This window comes from Myripristis murdjan, chromosome 20, assembly GCF_902150065.1.
Source record: "Myripristis murdjan chromosome 20, fMyrMur1.1, whole genome shotgun sequence".
NCBI classification, from domain to species: domain Eukaryota; kingdom Metazoa; phylum Chordata; class Actinopteri; order Holocentriformes; family Holocentridae; genus Myripristis; species Myripristis murdjan.
The window spans coordinates 28943356-28961296 of record NC_043999.1 but is presented as its reverse complement, the minus strand read 5'-3'; the positions used below and the strand labels follow the sequence as shown (position 1 = coordinate 28961296).

Here is a 17941-nt window from a genome sequence, read left to right as displayed (position 1 = left end):
AATTTCATGTCATGTAGAGCTAATCAAATAAACAAGCAAACAATCATAATCAGAAAAAATAAAAACTAGTAAGGGATTGACATTTTTATACTGCATATATGAATATCTATACTGACTACAAGTATTTAATAATTCTGTAATGCTGTAAGTTAAAGGCAAGTAAAGAAAGACAAGCAGGCAATTTAACTGAGTTCTTGTCTTTAATGCAACTGTGCATCATACTGTACATCAACAACACCATACAGAAACATAAATAAAATAAATGTTTGACACTAAATACCTAAATACAAACAGATTAGTGTCCATTGCCTTGCTCTTATTTGAAAAAAAAAAAAAAAAAAATCTCTGTTGTTGAGGCTCTACAGTTCTATAAGCTTGACATTTAAAATCATGGTTAGTAAAAATGGATAATTCCTGCTTCCCTAGAGACAACAGGCCAATGTGCCTGATAAAAGCTCTCATTTCAAAGACGCATGCTGAACTATTGTTCTAACTGCCACCTGATGAAATAAACAGTGAAGAAAACAGTCCGTGTGCGTAGCTGCTGGCCAACCAGCCAAACAAACTCTGCTGTGCACGTCCTCCAGCGCTTTTTTTACAACCACATGGAGTGACAGCGGGGACGGCCAATCACACATTAGCAAGAAACGGCAGAGCCAATCGATGAGCGATATTAGGTTAGAGGCGGGACTTCTAGCGGAGACCGACTGTTAACCCTTTGTGTACCATAAGAATCGACTAGACACTGATGGACTTGAGTGTTTGTTGTTGCTGTTATTTGTGAAGCCGTGCGAGCGCCTGTGAGGTGTCATACCAGACTGCCTGATGTGTAATCACATAAGTAAGCTCCCCAAATCAATCATGGGAGACACTTAAAAATGAACACAGTGTTTATTTCACAGTTTCAAACTCAAGGACAATGATCCAAAATACACCAGCAAATCCACCTCTGAATGGCTTAAAAAAAAAAAAAAAATGAAGGTTTTGGAGTGGCCAAGTCAAAGTCCAGACTTAAATCCAGTTGAGATACTGTGGCATGACCTTAAACAGACCTTTCATGCTCGAAAACCCTCCAATTTGGCTGAATTAAAACATTTCTGTAAAGAAGAGTGGGCCAAAATTCCTCCACAGCGATTTAAAAGACTCATTGCCAGTTATCGCAAATGCTTGATTGCAGTTATTGCTGCCAAGGGTGACACAACCAGTTATTAGGGTTAGGGGGGCAATTACTTTTTCACATAGGATCAGGTAGGTTTGGATAGCTTTTTTCCCTTAATAAATGAAATCAAAATTTAAAAACTGTATTTTGTATTTACTCTAGTTATTTTTGTCTAATATTAAAATTTGTTTGATAATCTGAAACATTTAAGTGTGACAAATATGCAAAAAAAAAAAAGAAATCAGGAAGGGGGCAAATACTTTTTCACAGCACTGTATGTTATGTCCTTCTGTGTTATGTTAGTTTTTCTGTTATAGTTGAAAAAAAAAGAAAGAAAATTGTTCTCTCAGATCACAGTGACATACTGCATTTCAAGAGCAAAATGACTTCAGAACAGTAAGTTACACTTGCAACTGACAGGTTTTTTTTTTTTATAGTACCCTCTGGTGCTGGAGATATAACTAGTGTGACAAATTACCCTTGTGACAAGATACCCTGGCCTCCCCTACTGTGTGATGTATGTCGGTTTAAAACTGCAATGGAACCAGAAAAAGTATAACGCATGCATTTGACCATGTCACCTTAACTCATCATGGGCTACTATCTTTCTTGTGAGTTGTGTTGTTGAGTTGTGAGCTGTTCTGTTCAGGTAGAACTGCGTTAGGACATTTGCCAGAAAATCTTAAGATAATATGTTAGAAAATGTCAGAATGATTGTGCATTGCAACATTTGTTAAACATGCTATATTTGTTGTATTGAGTATTTGAAATCTGTTCTGTATTTGTTTGATAGGTGCGCTTTTTATTTACAAAACAATTTGTGCGTGTTTGTTAATGGTGTTTTGTATTTGACACACTGATTACATTACAGTAATCAAGATGCAAGGATATAAGGGCATGTATGATTGTGTTGCTGTAGGACATAACTGATCTAATTTTGGAAATATTCCTCCGCTGACAAAAATATGACTAGACTACTAATAGTTGCTCCAAGTTCAAGTTACAGTCCAGGATAACAGCCACATAATTTGTTACTGGAAGAGAGGTGGGGGCCCAGTTTCACCGTCTGGGGGCAGTCAGTCAGGAAGTCCTTAATCCAGGAACAGGTGAGTGAAGGGAGGCCCAAGTCAGTCAGCTTGGTGATCAGAATGTCTGGGATGATGGTATTGAAGGCTGAGCTATCCACAATTTTCCTGGGGGAGTTGCTGGGGAAACCATTATCAGCAATTATGTTACAAACTTCCGGTGCGCCAGCGGAAGCAGTAGTTTAGGTGGAAAAATATTCAAGCTGGCTGGCGGTAACTGGTGTTTACGTTTGGTAAAGTTTCATTTCATGGATTCAATGTTAGTGGTTGGATAAAGAAAAGGGTTTGTATTGTTGTGTGGTGAAATGTCCCGGAGTTTAGGGACATCGTGTGCTGTCTGTGGTTGTACATACAACCAGAGAAAACTGAAGGAATGGCTTAATTCGGAATGCCTTGAACCTGACCACCATCGGAAAGCTCCGGTTCTCTGCTTTCAGAAACCGTCTGAATTTTGGCTCAGGAGTTACGGTACTGAGAAGCTCATATTACAAACATGTGGCACACTGGGGACTCTTCTGTGATTGGACGGTAGAAATGTCAGTAGTCCTACGGAGTTACCTTAATGTCAGTAGGGTACAATCAGTAGGGTAAAACTAACCTGTCTCACGACGGTCTAATCCCAGTGTGTTTCTCCGGTTTCCGATGTTTTTTTCTGTATGTCATAAACGGTCTAGGAGATATCGATATGTAAAGTAGGCATACCGAATCCTGTCGGCGCCGACATCATCGGTTGAAGAGACATCTTTGCTGTCTTCCCCGGGCTTCATTAACCTGCGGTCCATCCTGTGGGTTGCAGTGCGTCACTGTAGTAGCTCCGGGGTGGCGGCGCTCAGCTCCGGTGGTGGAGCTGAGCTCCGGAGGGCTCCAGCCCACTTTAACCCCTGGCTATCTCCCATTTTTGTTAGTAACTTCTCTTGTTGTCAGATGATTTTGACATGATACAACTGCATGACTGATTTAAATTCATTTTTGGTTTTAAAGTATCCAATGCCATAGACGAGCCTCTCTCTCTCTCTCTCTCTCTCTCTCACACACACACAAACACGCACACACACACACAAAGTAGCGAGCTAAGTAACGTTGTAAAAGACGAGACCGTAACGTAAACAAATAGCTACTTCCGCGTTCCGCCCGAGTCAACCGGATGTTTCACCCACAACCCCAGAAGCGCTCCAGGAAAATTGTGGATAGTCCACGAAGAGCATTCTCACATAACTCTCCTGCTGCTCCAGATGGCTTAATGCAGCGTGAAGAGCTGTGGTTATGGCGTCTTCAGTAGATCTATTTTCCCGGTAGGTAAACTGGTGTCGGTCAAAGCTATGATTTTAGGCAGGCAGGGACAACGGCTTGTGACAGGGAGAGGTTGAAGAGGATAGTGAAGACCCGACACAGCTGATCAGCACATGCCTTGAACACCTTCCCCGGCACGCCATCTGGACCCGTAGCTTGGTGCCTGGTGCCAGTGCAGCGTGGTGGAGGCTGCACTGGCGATGGAGAGGCTGTGTGCTGTTGTGTCTCAAAGCGTGCAAAAAGCTGTTCAGCTCCTCTGCTAGCGACACACTTGGGTTCCTGGATGTCACCACCTGACCTCTGTAGTTGGTGATGCTCTGTATACCCTGCCAAACCTGCCGATGGTTGTTGTCAGAAAGGTGGCTCTCTAACTTCCTCTTGTAGTCTGCCTTAGCATTCCTAATTCCCTTCTTCAGGTCAGCCCGGGCTGCGCAATACAGAGCACTGTCCCCTGCTCTGAATGCTGAATCACGGGCCCTGAGGAGTGCTCGGACATGACTTGTCATCCAGGGTTTTTCGTTGGAGAAGACACGTATGCGTTTCTCTGTGGTGACATTTCCAATGCAGAACTTGATGTAGGAAATAACAGTCTCTGTGTGTGTTGTCAGGTCCTCATGCTCAAATACATCCCACTCAGTGTGTTTGAAACAGTCCTGTAACACAGGGAGAGCAGCCTCGGGCCAGGTTCTAATAGCCTTTGTGGTTGGACCTGCTCTCTGTCTGAGGGGGGATGTATGCAGGAGCAAGAAGCAGTGAGAGGTGGTCTGACTGGCCTAAGTGAGGGAGGGGGATAGCTCTGTAAGCGTGCTTAATGTTCGTATAGATGTGGTCTAATGTGTTCAATCCTCTGGTTGGGCATTTCACATGCTGGTATAGGGCAGGGAGTACCGATTTCAGATTTGCCCTTTTGAAATGACCAGCTATGATGTGAGCACCGTTCGGGTGGCTGTGTTGCTGCTTGTTTATAGCTTTTAGCAAGAGTGCTAGAGCCGTGCTAACGTTAGCGTCCAGAGGAATGTAAACAGCGGTGACAATAGCTACTGTTAGCTCCCTCGGCAGTAAAAAGGGCCGGCATTTCACTGACATAAATTCCAGGTCAGAAGAACAGTGGCTGTCTATTATGGTGCTGTTGTTGGACCAGTCGTTGTGCACGTAAATACAGACCCCCCCTCCCTTGCTCTTACCCAGGCTTGGTTTCTGTCCGGTGGTGGAGAGTGCGACCTACTAGCTGCACAGTAGTGTCTGGGATTTGTGGATGAAGCCAAGTCTCTGTTATGATGAGGACACAGCAGTTGCGAATGAAGCGATTCCCAGCTATAAGTAGTTCCAGTTCGTCAGTTTTGTTGACCATGGATCTAGCGTTGGTGAGAAATATGCTCGGAAGAGGCGGCTTGTAGGGATGTTCCCTGAGCTGCTTCAGGAGGCCGGCCCTGCAGCCCCGCTTCTGCCGTCTTTCTCTCCGCTGTCTGCGCCGAGTGCCGGAGCCGAGTGCCGGAGCCGAGTGCTGGAGCCGACAACAATCCAGGGGGCGCCTGGAGGTCTTGCTATCTCGTCCAGTATATTGTGTGAGCACTGAAACCTGAGCCAGGTACTTTGTGTGGGAACCCAATGTCTAGCAGGTCATGGCATCATGGCGACTAACACCGGTTCGCAGAAGTATGCGTGTCCAGAACACACAACAAAAAACACACCAAAAAGCGCAAAAAGGGAGAGCCTAAAGCCGCTGCGAACATGCGGCTCCTCCATGTGGCTCCTCCATGCGGCTCCTCCATGTTTCAGAGCACTGAAACACAGATGCAAGATAAAGTGACTGAAATCGACCCAGAGCAGAAATTGGTGTTTTTACATTGTATTATACATCAGAATGTGCTGTGCAAGTCAGTGCTAAAAGTCAACCATGTTACTGATGTTGTAACTAAAATAGTAAACTTCATCAGGGCACAAGCATTGAATCACAGACAGTTTGTTGCGCTTTTGGAGGAGCATGAGACTGAACATGGTGACATTGGTTACCAAACAACTGTCAGATGGCTCAGCCTGGGCAAAGTGCTGACAAGAGTTTGGGACCTGAAAGCAGAGATTCGGGAGTTTTGTGAGAAGAAAGGCAAAGACATCCTAGAGCTCTCAGGTGGGGACTGGATGGTAGATTTTGCATTTGCTGTGGATGTGACTGCACTGATGAATGAACTGAACACCAAACTGCAAGGCAAGAAAGACATGAAATGCACAGCCTGGTGAAGGCTTTCATGAGAAAGTTGCAGTTTCTTTCAAGCCAGCTGGAGAGCAACACTCTCACATGCAACACCCTGAAAGAAGTCACACCATCATCTGATCACCTCCGCAGGTACTCATCCATGTTAGGAGCACTGCATGGTGAGTTTTCAAGGCGATTTGAAGATTTCAAAACAGTTGAGGATGAAATGCACATGGCCTCCCCTCCCTACCTGCAGTGTGGATAATGCACCCAGTGACGTTCAGCTGGAGCTCATTGACCTGCAGTCTGATGTGGTACTGGCAGAGCACTTTAAGTCAGAATTACTGCTGGATTTTTACTCCTCTCTCAAGGAGGAGAACTTTCCAAACATGAGGAGACATGCTCAGAAGATGTTAGTTCTCTTTGGATCTACCTACATTTGTGAACAAACATTGTCAGTGATGAAGTTTAACAAATACAGGTAGATCCTCTCTCATCAGATCATCTGTCAGCTGTGCTTCGCATATCCACCTCAGACATTCAGCCTGACTTTGATACACTTGTTAAAGCCCAACAGAGACTAGATTTCTCTCACTGAACAAGGTAAAAGAACTGAAAAACAGCAAATAGTTAGAGATGGTTAGACTACTTAATATTTGGAGTACAAAGACAATATTTATGTCTTTAGAAAGCTAAGGATCTCCTCTTTTCAATAGTATTGTATATGAAACTAAAATGTGCTTTCAGGTCAGTGTGACTGAGTGGAGAAATGAGCAAGTCACAAATGGTAAAAACATTCTTATTTTGTGTACCACTGTTTTTGAAAATGGGATTGAATAAATGACATTTCTTGTAAGGCAATCTCACTTTTTCATTGCTTAATAATCATGACATTTACTCTTACCAAACACAGCTTGTCAAAACAATGCAATTTACAGCTTTTTATAAAGAAATAAAATTGATGTTATGCAGAATTGAGTTCAGGTTATTGGCCCGGCCCTCCACAACATTTTTCTGTTTCTCATGTGGCCCTCTGGAAAAAATAATTGCCCACCCCTGCACTAGAGGATCTATGATCTTATGGTGAACAATGAATGATAATCCGACCGAAACATAGTACAAGCCACTTAGACCAGTAAAATCAAAGGCAGTAATAGTATTAGCAGCAGTAGTATATTAGCAATAGTAGTAGTAGGCCCATGAGCAGTAGTGGTGGCAGAAGCAGCAGAAGTAATAGTAGTAGTAATAGTAATAGTATAGTCGTACTAATAGTTGTAGTAGTTTTATGGCGTGCATTGTCAGGTCTTCAGGCCACTAGATGGTGTCAGAGTGTGAAGTCATGTCAAACTGTGCTACTTGGCCCTTCAGCAGCGTCTCAGTCCCACCAGCATGGTGGGGACTGTTGGTGTCCTTTGGCAATCACCCAGTGGCAATGATGTAAAGTGTGCAGCAATGGGCCAGAAATGGCATGTTCCCATGTAGAGTTTCTCTGCAAAATAAAAGCACAGAAAGCACTGATTTTGAGTACAAAGCAAAAATGGAACTGGAAGAAAGAGAAAAAGTTAGGGCTAAGACATCCATTTTATTATTATTATTATTATTATTATTATTATTAGTGTTATTCTTTAGAATTAACTTTATTTAGTACACATAGACTACATAATTTATACATAGTCCAAGTAGTTTTACATTATATAAGTTGCTGTGAATGTACATGAAGGTATAACATACCAAAAATATTGAATTTTACAAAAATAACTAAAAGAAGGGAAACGGAGAAAGAGAATAACACAAAATATGTAAGTCCTGAACTGAAACTCTTTTTTGAAGAGTAGTTCTAATAAAATAGTTTGTGTATTTTCTTTCAAATATAGAACCCCATTGGGGACATTCATCTAAAGATAGAGCATAAAGGCATATGAAGGTCAATAAGCAGTTTCATGCCCAGGTTTTGCCTTTTCCCTCATTATTCCATGACAAATTAAGACAATAAAAGGCCTGGAGTTCATTCCAATTGTTTGCATTTGCATTTGGTATCTGTTTATCAGAACCCTCAACATGTGATCCAAAGGGGTGTCTGTGCAGGTGAAGGAGGCCATCACTAGTTACTCTAGGAGTAGTCAGATCTTGAGGAGGCAGGCATATCATTTTCCAAATCTACAGTCAAAAGATGTTTGACAGAAAATAAATACAGAGGGTATACAGCAAGGTGCAAACCACTGATGTCACTCAAGAACAGGAAGGCCAGATTAGACTTTGCAAAAAACATCTAAAAAGCCTGCCCAATTCTGGAGAAGAAGATTCTTTGGACAGATAAAAGGAAGATTAACTTGTGCCAGAATGATGGGAAGAGAAAAGTGTTGACAATGAAAGGAACAGCTCATGACCCAAAACATAGCACATCATCTGTCCAGCATGGAGGAAGCAGTGTCATGGCATGAGCATGTATGGCTGCCAACTGGCTCACAAGTATATTGATGATGTGACTGCTGATGGAAGTAGCAGGATGAATTCTGATGTTTATAGGGCTGTACTATCTGCTCAGATTCAGCCACAAAACTGATAGGATTACACTTCACAGTGCAGCAACTGAAGGCAGCTGCAGTAAAGGCTTGGCACAGCATCTCAGGGGAGGAATTTGGTGATGTGTCCATGGGTTCCAGACTCAGGCAGTCATAGACTGCAAAGGATTTTCCTCCAAATATTGAATATAATCTTTATACTTATAGTTATGTATGTTATGTATAGTTTGTCCAATTACCTTTGAGCTTCTGAAAATGGAGTAACAATGTATAAAACTGGCTGTAATTTCTAAATGGTTAATGCCATGTTTTTGTTCAACCCCGTAAATTAAAGCTGAAAGTCTGCACTTAAGTCACATCTGGATTAGTCCATTTCAAATCCACTGTGGTGGTTTACAAGGGCAAAATTATGAATATTGCCCAAATACTAACTGTACATCAAAAGTGCTCACATTGATTTCTGTAAGTTTCCTCTTACACACATTGAGATGTCAATACATGCCACTGTGCCATTTTCTCATATTTCCTCAGTCAAAACAGCACAGAAACTACCCAGGTATTATGCTGTTATTTTTCATGAATTAGGACTATTTTATTCTGCTGAGATGACACAGCTGTGCATTTAGAAGTTACCACTATGTGATTAACCACTTGTATGCAGCCATTTGACAGCCATTTAGGACCCCCAACATGGAAGCCAGGTGTGTGTGTGTGTGTAACTGAACTTGCTGAAGTGTTCTCAGACTCATTAGCCTATTGAGCCTATTGCAGGGGTTTTAAAAACTTTTTCATCCTCTGGTCCCCCAAGTTGACTTTCAATAAGCTGCTGACCTCCATTTGAAGTGATTTTGCCCTATAGGCACCCTTATGTCAAGATTTTTTTTTTTTTTTTCACAAGCATTTAAACAAGAAATCTGATGGTGATCCAGCATTAATTATCTGACCTTTATATATAGCATTTTAGTAATTATAAAAGTGTTGATTTTGTGCCTTTTTCTTTCTTTCTGTCTTTCTTTCTTTTTTTCTTTTTTTTCAAATTTTCAAATTTTTTTTCCTGGCACTTTAATGTATTTTTTTTTTTTTTTTTTTTTTTTAAATATAATTCCAGTCTTTTTTTTGTTACAAATTTGCCTATTTCACCTTTCCTTCCCCCCCCCAGCAGATTCACTTGATTTCTTTGCATGAACTGACCTAAAAATGAGCAAGAAATTTGTAAAAGTTTACAAGAAAACAAACAGAAAATTAGCATCAAAATATTCACAAAATTAGTGAAAAATATATTTATAATTATTAAAATATAAATGTAAATGTCAGATCAGGGATGCTGGATCTTGTGCTTAAATTCTTGTAAAAGTACATCCTTCGCAAACATTTTAAATTATTCCTTATTTGTTCTAGACCTAGGCCAAATGAGGAACAGTTTAAACCTGGACTATAGGATTATTGTTGTGTAGGCTTTTACTTTGAAAAATCCAGGTAACTTCACATCGGAAGTCTCGGCCTCGAGCGTCAAGTCAAGTGCAGTTAGACTGAAGTCGTGGGTCAGTTAAACCCTCGGCTCGCTTGAGTTCTGAGGGCTGCGAAGCCCGGGCAGCATCACTAGCATATCCTGCGTGTTTGGTAAATCAGCCTCAGTCTATAATTAGGCTGACATCTGACAGTATGACACACGTTCCTGAAATTGCTAGGCTGGAACAGAAATCAAAGTTTCAGATAAGTGAAGTGGAAAGTTACCCGGAGCCCTAAACTAAACACAACAGCAGGAAAGTAAAAATGGATGAAAGGAGTAACTCGCGTAGCAGCGGCAGAGAGTCGGCCGCCCACAGGCTTGGATCGGCGGACAGAGAGGAGAGGAGATCTGGGGGACGATCAGAGCTCCTAATGTATCTTACCTGCCTCCCGGAGAGATACCGGAACGCCAAGTTCAGCCTGGCGGCTTACGTGCTGTGCTGGGCTCTGCTGAGGTGGTACCAGGTGAGACTAGTCTTTCGTGATGAAAATGTTCTCAGGTTTTAGCCAGTGAAACAGATTGCTCCGTTCAGAGCCACGTCGCGATTCAAGAAACTTACCCCGATGAGCGCCGTTGTCTAAAATGTGGAAACTTTCGTGCCGAAATCCATGTAAAGATATCTGGGTTTGATTTTGTTGTAATTATCGGCAATAACACGAACCTACTAATGTAACTGATCACATTTTTTCTTCAAGAGGTGAGAGGATACTGTTCGGCAGTAGATTGCAAACTATCACTGAGCTTTAACGTTTACAGTTGGTTCACTGTAACGTTTTGATTCACTCTCCCCGCCCGACTCAGTGTAACTTACTGATATCCTACCAGTGGCTGAAGCTCGAGGGAGTAACGGGCAAACTCGTAAATGTGTTCGAAGTTAGTGCTGCTTGATAGAATTGATGTACGCCGCATTGATAGCTGGCTCAGAACGATTCAGAGAAAGTCGTGGACTGAGGAATGCAGTCTTGTTTTTGAGGAAGGCAACACAGCCACATTTTCAACTGGAACAAAGTGTAGCTTAAGTCACCTCACACAGCTGTAACATCTATCAAAAACATTTTCCGAGTCTGACTTAGATCTATATTGTTTTATTTAATTATTGCAGTTTTATCTTTTGTTCGTTGATTTTCCTGTTGATTTGGTGAGCAAATTAAAACATTGAAACGTAGCTCAAAAATAACCACCAATAACCAATAACCAGGCCGTCTGCTGCCAAAAAACCTCAAAAATACAAAGATGAAACAAACGTGCAGCAAGTGTTCCACACATAAATAGAGCTGAACGATACAGAAAAAATAAAATACAATAATGTTGCAGTTAATTTTACAGATATTAAAGTTATTTGTGATATAGATTCATGATTTTAGTCTGTATGTAAATTTTTGTGTGAGAATTTTAATTTTCTCTGAAAAACCATTTGAATGACGATGGTGTGTTTTTTTTTTTTTTTTTTTTTTTTTTTTGCTGGGGTCTGTTCTAAACAGACATGTTTTCTTACATCTGGGAAATACTAGGACCAGGCATCTTTGTAGCACCATAAAACTTGATTTAGGCTAAGGCAACAGGCTATCAACAAATCCACTCACTGGTTTCAATGTTTCTCGGAGCAGATAACTATGCTGTGTAGGCCTCTCAGCTGATTACAAGTATCAATTGATTACACATAAAAAACACAGAAAATTGATCATCTGTGAATTGCTTTTGCTTCACAGCAAACATTACAGTGGTTGTTGCCACACTGAGGGGGAATGTCCGCATTCAGTGAATTTTACTATGTTAGGACAAGATGAAGAAATACATGTGTTATGTAAAACAGAGGATTACTTTGTCAGCGTAGCACTGTATCTCTGGGAGCTGCTGTAAATGGGTTTTTAAAACCATATGACTTCTGGGAGGCAGGGCACACAAACCTCCAGCAGAAGCTGAGGGTTCTTTGGCTATTGTGGGCCTTTGTTCCTGCTGAGGTAGCTGTGAATCTTTCACAGCAAATGTCTGGCTAGATTAGAGCCATATTTAGATCAGTTCCTCTTCAAACATGTTTGAAATTGTCAGCCAGGCAGTGACAAGTATGCAACAAGATCTGGAGGTATCAAACCCAGTCTTAATTATGCTTACACATCAACATCATCATAGCTAACTGTCTTCCTCAGAGGTGGAAAAATCTGTTCAGACCAAATCTGCCCCGTCCCATCATGCTAAACCAGTTAGAGCGGCAAAATTGGCCTGACAGTCAGCAATAGATGTATGTTGTCACAGCTGCATCAAACTAAGCCAGTGTGAAATATGAATCACCCATACAATTACAATCAAAACATGAACTATAATTCTGTGAAGCTCAGTCTGTACTCTCATGGCTCATTCATGAGAACACAGCTACTTATCTAAAAGCAATGCCAAATCTCAGATCTCCTTGTCTACCTTCTGGTAGACAAGGTATGGGTCTCTCAAAAGTATTGTCTACACTAAAAACCCCGGAAGGAGCTATTTCTACAGATGGTAATGTGAGAAGTGGAGGATAGAAGCCGGTTTTCCTCACAAATTACCCAGGTCAAGTATTACCAGGGTAACTTTTTAAGGAACTAAAAGCTTCCTTCATTCCTTCAGTCCCTTGGTGTCTCTGTTTCCACTGCAATCCAAAGACCCTCGAAGATTAGGCAAATTTGTCTGCTCATGTACTAAACAGGGGCAGCTGTTTTACCTGTAATTTTGACAGTTCAGGATCAGGCTTTTGTTTTTGTTTTTTTTTGAAAGATTATTTTTTAGGCATTTCTGCTTTAGTCACAGTGGAGAGAGACAGGAATGACACAGTAGAGAGAGCAGCAAAGGGTCTGGGTCAGATTTGAACCCAGTCTGCAGTAGCTTAAGCTTAGTATTACATGGTACGTGGTGTAGACCCAGGGGTCCTTGAGGATCTTCCAGAAGGTCTTCAGCAAAATGACGAACAGTGTAAATGCTTGTGAAAGGCTTCTGACTGCAGCCATTTAAACACAAGACATCAGATTCAGAATCACTGATCTGACCTTTAAATATATAATTTAATCATCATAAATATATATTTTTTGTCATTTAAAAATATTCTGTCGCTAATTGCCTGTTTTTTTGGCTTGCATGTTTGTTTGTTTTTTGCTAATTTTGGGATCGTTTTCTTGTAACTGTCTTGTAACTGTCATTTCTTGTTAATTTACTCATCACCTCTTTCCCATGTTTAAAAAAAAAATCAAATGGGGGGGGGTTACGTGATACATCGAGGAGGATAGATTCACCGCTGTCGGTCTCCTCACTGGATTTAACTAAAATAATATTTCTCGGTTTGCTCGTTGCTAAAAATAGTGGTTAAGCTATTGCTAAACCTACATAGTTGTTGGACATGTCGCTGGAAAACTTTTTCACAATGCCCAAAAAGAGAGATACTTGGAAAAAGAGCAACAAGCCGGCGGCTACCGAAGCGCTAGCTAACCCAGACGACGAAACAGAGCCAGAGCTAGCTAACGAAGAGGAGCCAGAGTCCTGTACTGAACCCGGAAAAGAATCCGCCAGCTTCGCTAGCGACGGCACGGTGGTCCAGCAGGTGACGCGTAATATTGAGGAGATGCTGGACACTAAACTCACTAGTATTCTGAAACCAGTCACAGAAATGTCTGAAAAACTAGACAAGCTAGTGGACAGACTGGGGACGGTGGAACAACGAGTATCCGACTTGGAGGATAATGCAGCGGCTAATGCACCACAGCTTGATTCGTTGGAGTCAGCGCTGAAAAAAGCAATGGAAAAACTCGAGAATTATGATAACCAGAGTTGACGACAAAACGTCAGAATTATCGGACTGAAAGAAGGCACTGAAGGCAAGAATCCACCCGTGTTTTTTGAGAAGTGGATTCCCGAGGTCTTGAACTTGGACATGCAAGGGGAGCGGCTGAAAATTGAAAGAGCTCACTGTGTGGGACCTCCAGTGGGATCCTCCGGCAGACAGGGCCCCGCGTGGTTCTGGTGAGGCTTCACAACTACACGGACAAACAGAGGATTCTATGCGCAGCAAGGATCAAGGGCAGAATTACGATGGACAGCCAAGCAGTGTCTTTTTTTCAGGACTTTTCTGCGGAGATTGTAAAGCGAAGACAAGAATCTGCAGATGCGCGCAGAAGGCTCCGGGAAGCGGGGATCAAATACGCTTTTCTTAACCCAGCTGTAATTAAGGCTTTCCCTCCAAATGGAAAACTGATCTCCCTCCCCACAATGAAGGAAATCAGCAACTACGTGAAGACACTCCCGACTACCCAGTGACTGTATAACTCCACCTGTAGTCAGGTATATGGTATCATCAGCCTCATTAATGACTGCTCAAATAAATGATTAAGGAACAACATGCACAATAGACAGCGGGTACTACATAACATTAAGATAGCTTCTGTTCATCTTGAATTTAAACACACTTATACACAGGTATTTCTCAGTCTACTTGATTTGCTGTTTACTATTATTTACACAGTAGTTGACATGCTGGCATAATGATTAGGATATAATCCAGATGGAGAGACCTGACATACTTTTTTCTTTCTTTTTTTTCCCTTCAGTTTGTTTCTCTTGCCCCCTCAGCTGTACTAGTATAGATAAAGTACAACAAGGCTTTTGCTTTTTGTTTTTCTTAGCTCTGTTTTAGGCACGTTAGGTAGGTTTTATCCAAGCCTTAGTATGTTTTTGCTTGGATTGTTCTTGTGTTTCATGTTTTTTGTCCAGACAGGATTTCAGACTAAAAGCATATTACTTCACAAGGTAAATGAGACTGTGCAGCACGACATAATGTTACATTACTTTAAATATTATGTTTTGTACCTGGAATATCAAGGGCTCTAATAATGTCGTCAAGAGGAAAGCTGTTCTAAACTATCTTAAAAAGGAAATTGTTCAAGTTGCAATCCTCCAAGAAACCCATTTGAATGAGGAGGAGCATAAAAATATCTCAGGGAATGGGTCGGACAGGTATATTTTACATCTTATTTTACATCTTATCTTATTAGAAAAGACTCTTTTAGATTGTCTTAAACAAGGACACTTTGTCTCCAAATTTTACTCAAAACTACAACATTTGAATACAGATAGACTATCATTTCTACAGAAATCATGGGAGACTCAGTTGAAAACAACAATAGACACTGAAACATGGGAGGAAATGTTACTTTTACCTTTGAAAATATCCATATGTAACAGATTCAGAGAAATGCAGTATAATATCTTACAAAATGTCTATATATCTCCATACGTATAGCAAATACACAGCAGGGGCCTCTCCAAACTGCCCAAAATGTAAGACTATTTTAGGGACAAGATTTCACTGCCTCTGGGAATGTGAAAAGATTCAGCGGTTTTGGAAAACTATATGTGCTGAGATTAGTGTGATAATCAAGCAGAAATTACAGCCTAATCCAATGTTATGTCTATTGGGATATATCCCTGAATCATTAAGATCACATAAGAACACTTTACATTTTGCTCATGTTGGGCTGAAAGGCTGTTATGACCAAATGGGTAGGAGATGAACCCCCTTCCATACATTTGTGGAAGTCTTTGATAACAGACTGTATTTCTCTGGAAAGACTAAGATTTTGTATTAACGGTCAGAAGGACCTTTTTACAGCAAAGTTTATCAAAGTGTTAGAGCACCTGGAAACTCAGAGTGCAAATACCTGAAATGGTAGACCTAATAAGGAATTTTGAGATCATTGCTGTGGATGTATGATGGATTTGCTACATATCTTATATAATTTCTATATGCACTGTGCTGGACTGTTATAATTTTGAAAAAGTATATTTGTAATTATGAAAATGACATAGCCTATTTATACATTCAATCAGTGATGCAGAATCACATTTGTTATCTTTAAATGCTTGTGAAAAAAACTCACTAGATATGAGAGTCCCTATAATACAAAATTACTTCATATGGGCGTCCACAGCCTATGGAAAGCCAGCTTAGGTGTCCAGAACATGAAAAAGTTTGAAAACCCCTGAACTACACAACACATGATTATCAGACAAAGATTTTTTCACATGCTGTAACCTGAACTATAACAGGCTGTCGAAGACAAGGAGCACTGGGCAATGTTGTGCTGTTGCAATGGACTGTGCCTATTTAGAATCATCTGCTGAGTGTTTTCACAGCAGTGATGTCACTCTGCAGTAGGTAATGAAAGGTTCACCATGACTCGCTACACATTGACTTGACAAAGCCATTAGCCATCATACTAATACGAGGGCGTGTCAGGAAGGTGGTGAAGAGCTGTGTGCTGATCCTTGAGGCAAAATGTGCCCATGGACTCAGATTTTCACGTGTGCAGCGCTGAGTGACGGGACAAGCAAAGTCATGTCTTGAGTTTGCCTGCAGGCTCCATTCTGCATAGCAGTCCAGGAAGGGTTGTGGCACAGACCCAGCTGGCTAGATCCAGGCCTGCAATCCAGCCACAGGTTGACACTTTCATCTCCTGGATTATAATTTTGCTTGTCTTGTCAGGTGTGTCATCAAGTAGTTAATGCTAAGGGATATTTTGGATATTTTGAATGTACAAGATTCTGGCTTAATTCTTCTAATCCTGACATTAAAGTGATAGGATCCCATGTAGAGGTATTTGCTAGTCCATGTTAATGTAATACCTCCACCAAGTTTTTTTTCAAGAATGAGAGCTTGTACTGCTGAAGCAGGTACAGACCAGAAAACAGCACAGTTTTTAGTAGCAACACAAAGTTGAAAAGAAGTTTTTAAGGATGCACAACTACATACTTTTGTTATAGGTGGAGCTCCTGGAGAACCTGAGTGGCAGCACAGGGTTGGGCAATGTGGATTAAATAATACCACAATATTTTTGACCAAATGATGACTAAAAATTCAACAGTTCAATAAGAAAATATTCAAAATGTAATGAATATCAGTGAATTTGTAACAACATTGTACTATTATTTATTTATTTATTTATTTATTTATTTTAATCAAAAAGTGCTTCATTAGCTACAAAACTGCCAATATGGTTGCCCTGCGAGAGAGTTTGTTGAGGTGATGAGTTTCTTCTTGGGGTGTGTGTATGTGTGTGTGTGTGTGTGTGTGTGCGTGTGTGTGTGAGAGAGAGAGACTCATTATGTTTTTTTTTCCTGTTCTTTTGGCTTAGGCACCATGAAAAAACACTTATAACAGTAGTACATGATATTCCATGTTTTACTGTTGATTCCAGTTTCATCATAATCAAATTATGTAATTCTGTCTGTGTTTTGCATCGTGGAAATTATAGAGCCCCAAAAGTAATGTGGACATGACAGCCAAAGATAGAGCCAAACAGAACAACTAGAGCAAATTAGGTCCAAGAGCTTTATCCCTTCAAAAGGAGCCTTTAAAACCAGGAAAAGACACTTACACTGTATCCCAATATTGTGATATACAGAATCCCAGACAATGTCTAGGCTGTTATCACAATATCAATATAGTGACATAATATTGATGTGCTACCTGGCCTTTTGGCAGTATATGAACTTATATTAAACTCAATAACATATACAGACAAATTTTTTTAATAAACTTCCATATAACTTTAAACAGCCCTGTGATGGACTGGCGACCTGTCCAGGGTGTTTCACTGCCTTCACCCTATGAGCGCTGGGATTGGCTCCAGCACCCCCCCGCGACCCTAGTGAGGATAAGAGGTTTAGAAGATGAATGAATGAATGAATAAATAACTTTAAACATCTAGCAGAGTCCCATATCAGGGTTAGCCAAACATAACACAATGAACCAAGAGTGTAAAGTCTGAACTTTAGCTCACATTCAGCTGTTCTACCTGATATGTACACTAGAGAAGCGAAATTAGAGTAAAGAGTGCAGGCAGGTCGATCATGCTGAGAGAAATCAGCAAAAATCAAACACTCTAGCCTGGCAGGGTGACAGGGTGACTGTGGATCTGACCAAAGAGACCAGTAGGGAGACTCTGGTGCTACTTCATTGGACTGAAATTATCCTTCCATTTTACAAATGTCAGTGAGGTTTACAAAGTTGGCAGTAGACCTGTAGATTGTTCAGCCCTACTTATGACAAGAATCACTGTCATAGTCTGTGAATAAGTACAACTAATGATTTTTAAAAAAGGACAACATTTAAGATTTGGCATCATCCAATTTCACTTTGGCATGATCACAAAGGGGTTTTTT

General features: G+C 40.9%; 1 protein-coding gene across 1 annotated transcript in view; it reads left to right on the top strand.

Moving 5' to 3' along the window:
* Nucleotides 1-9820: 9820 nt before the first annotated feature.
* Nucleotides 9821-17941, top strand: part of arhgef4 (Rho guanine nucleotide exchange factor (GEF) 4) — a 180073-nt gene continuing 171952 nt past the window's right edge. Inside the window, exon 1 of the mRNA XM_030078832.1 lies at nt 9821-10224. Within this exon, the coding sequence (XP_029934692.1) occupies nt 10024-10224 (201 nt within the window). The 5' untranslated portion in view covers nt 9821-10023. The remainder of the gene's footprint in view (nt 10225-17941) is intronic.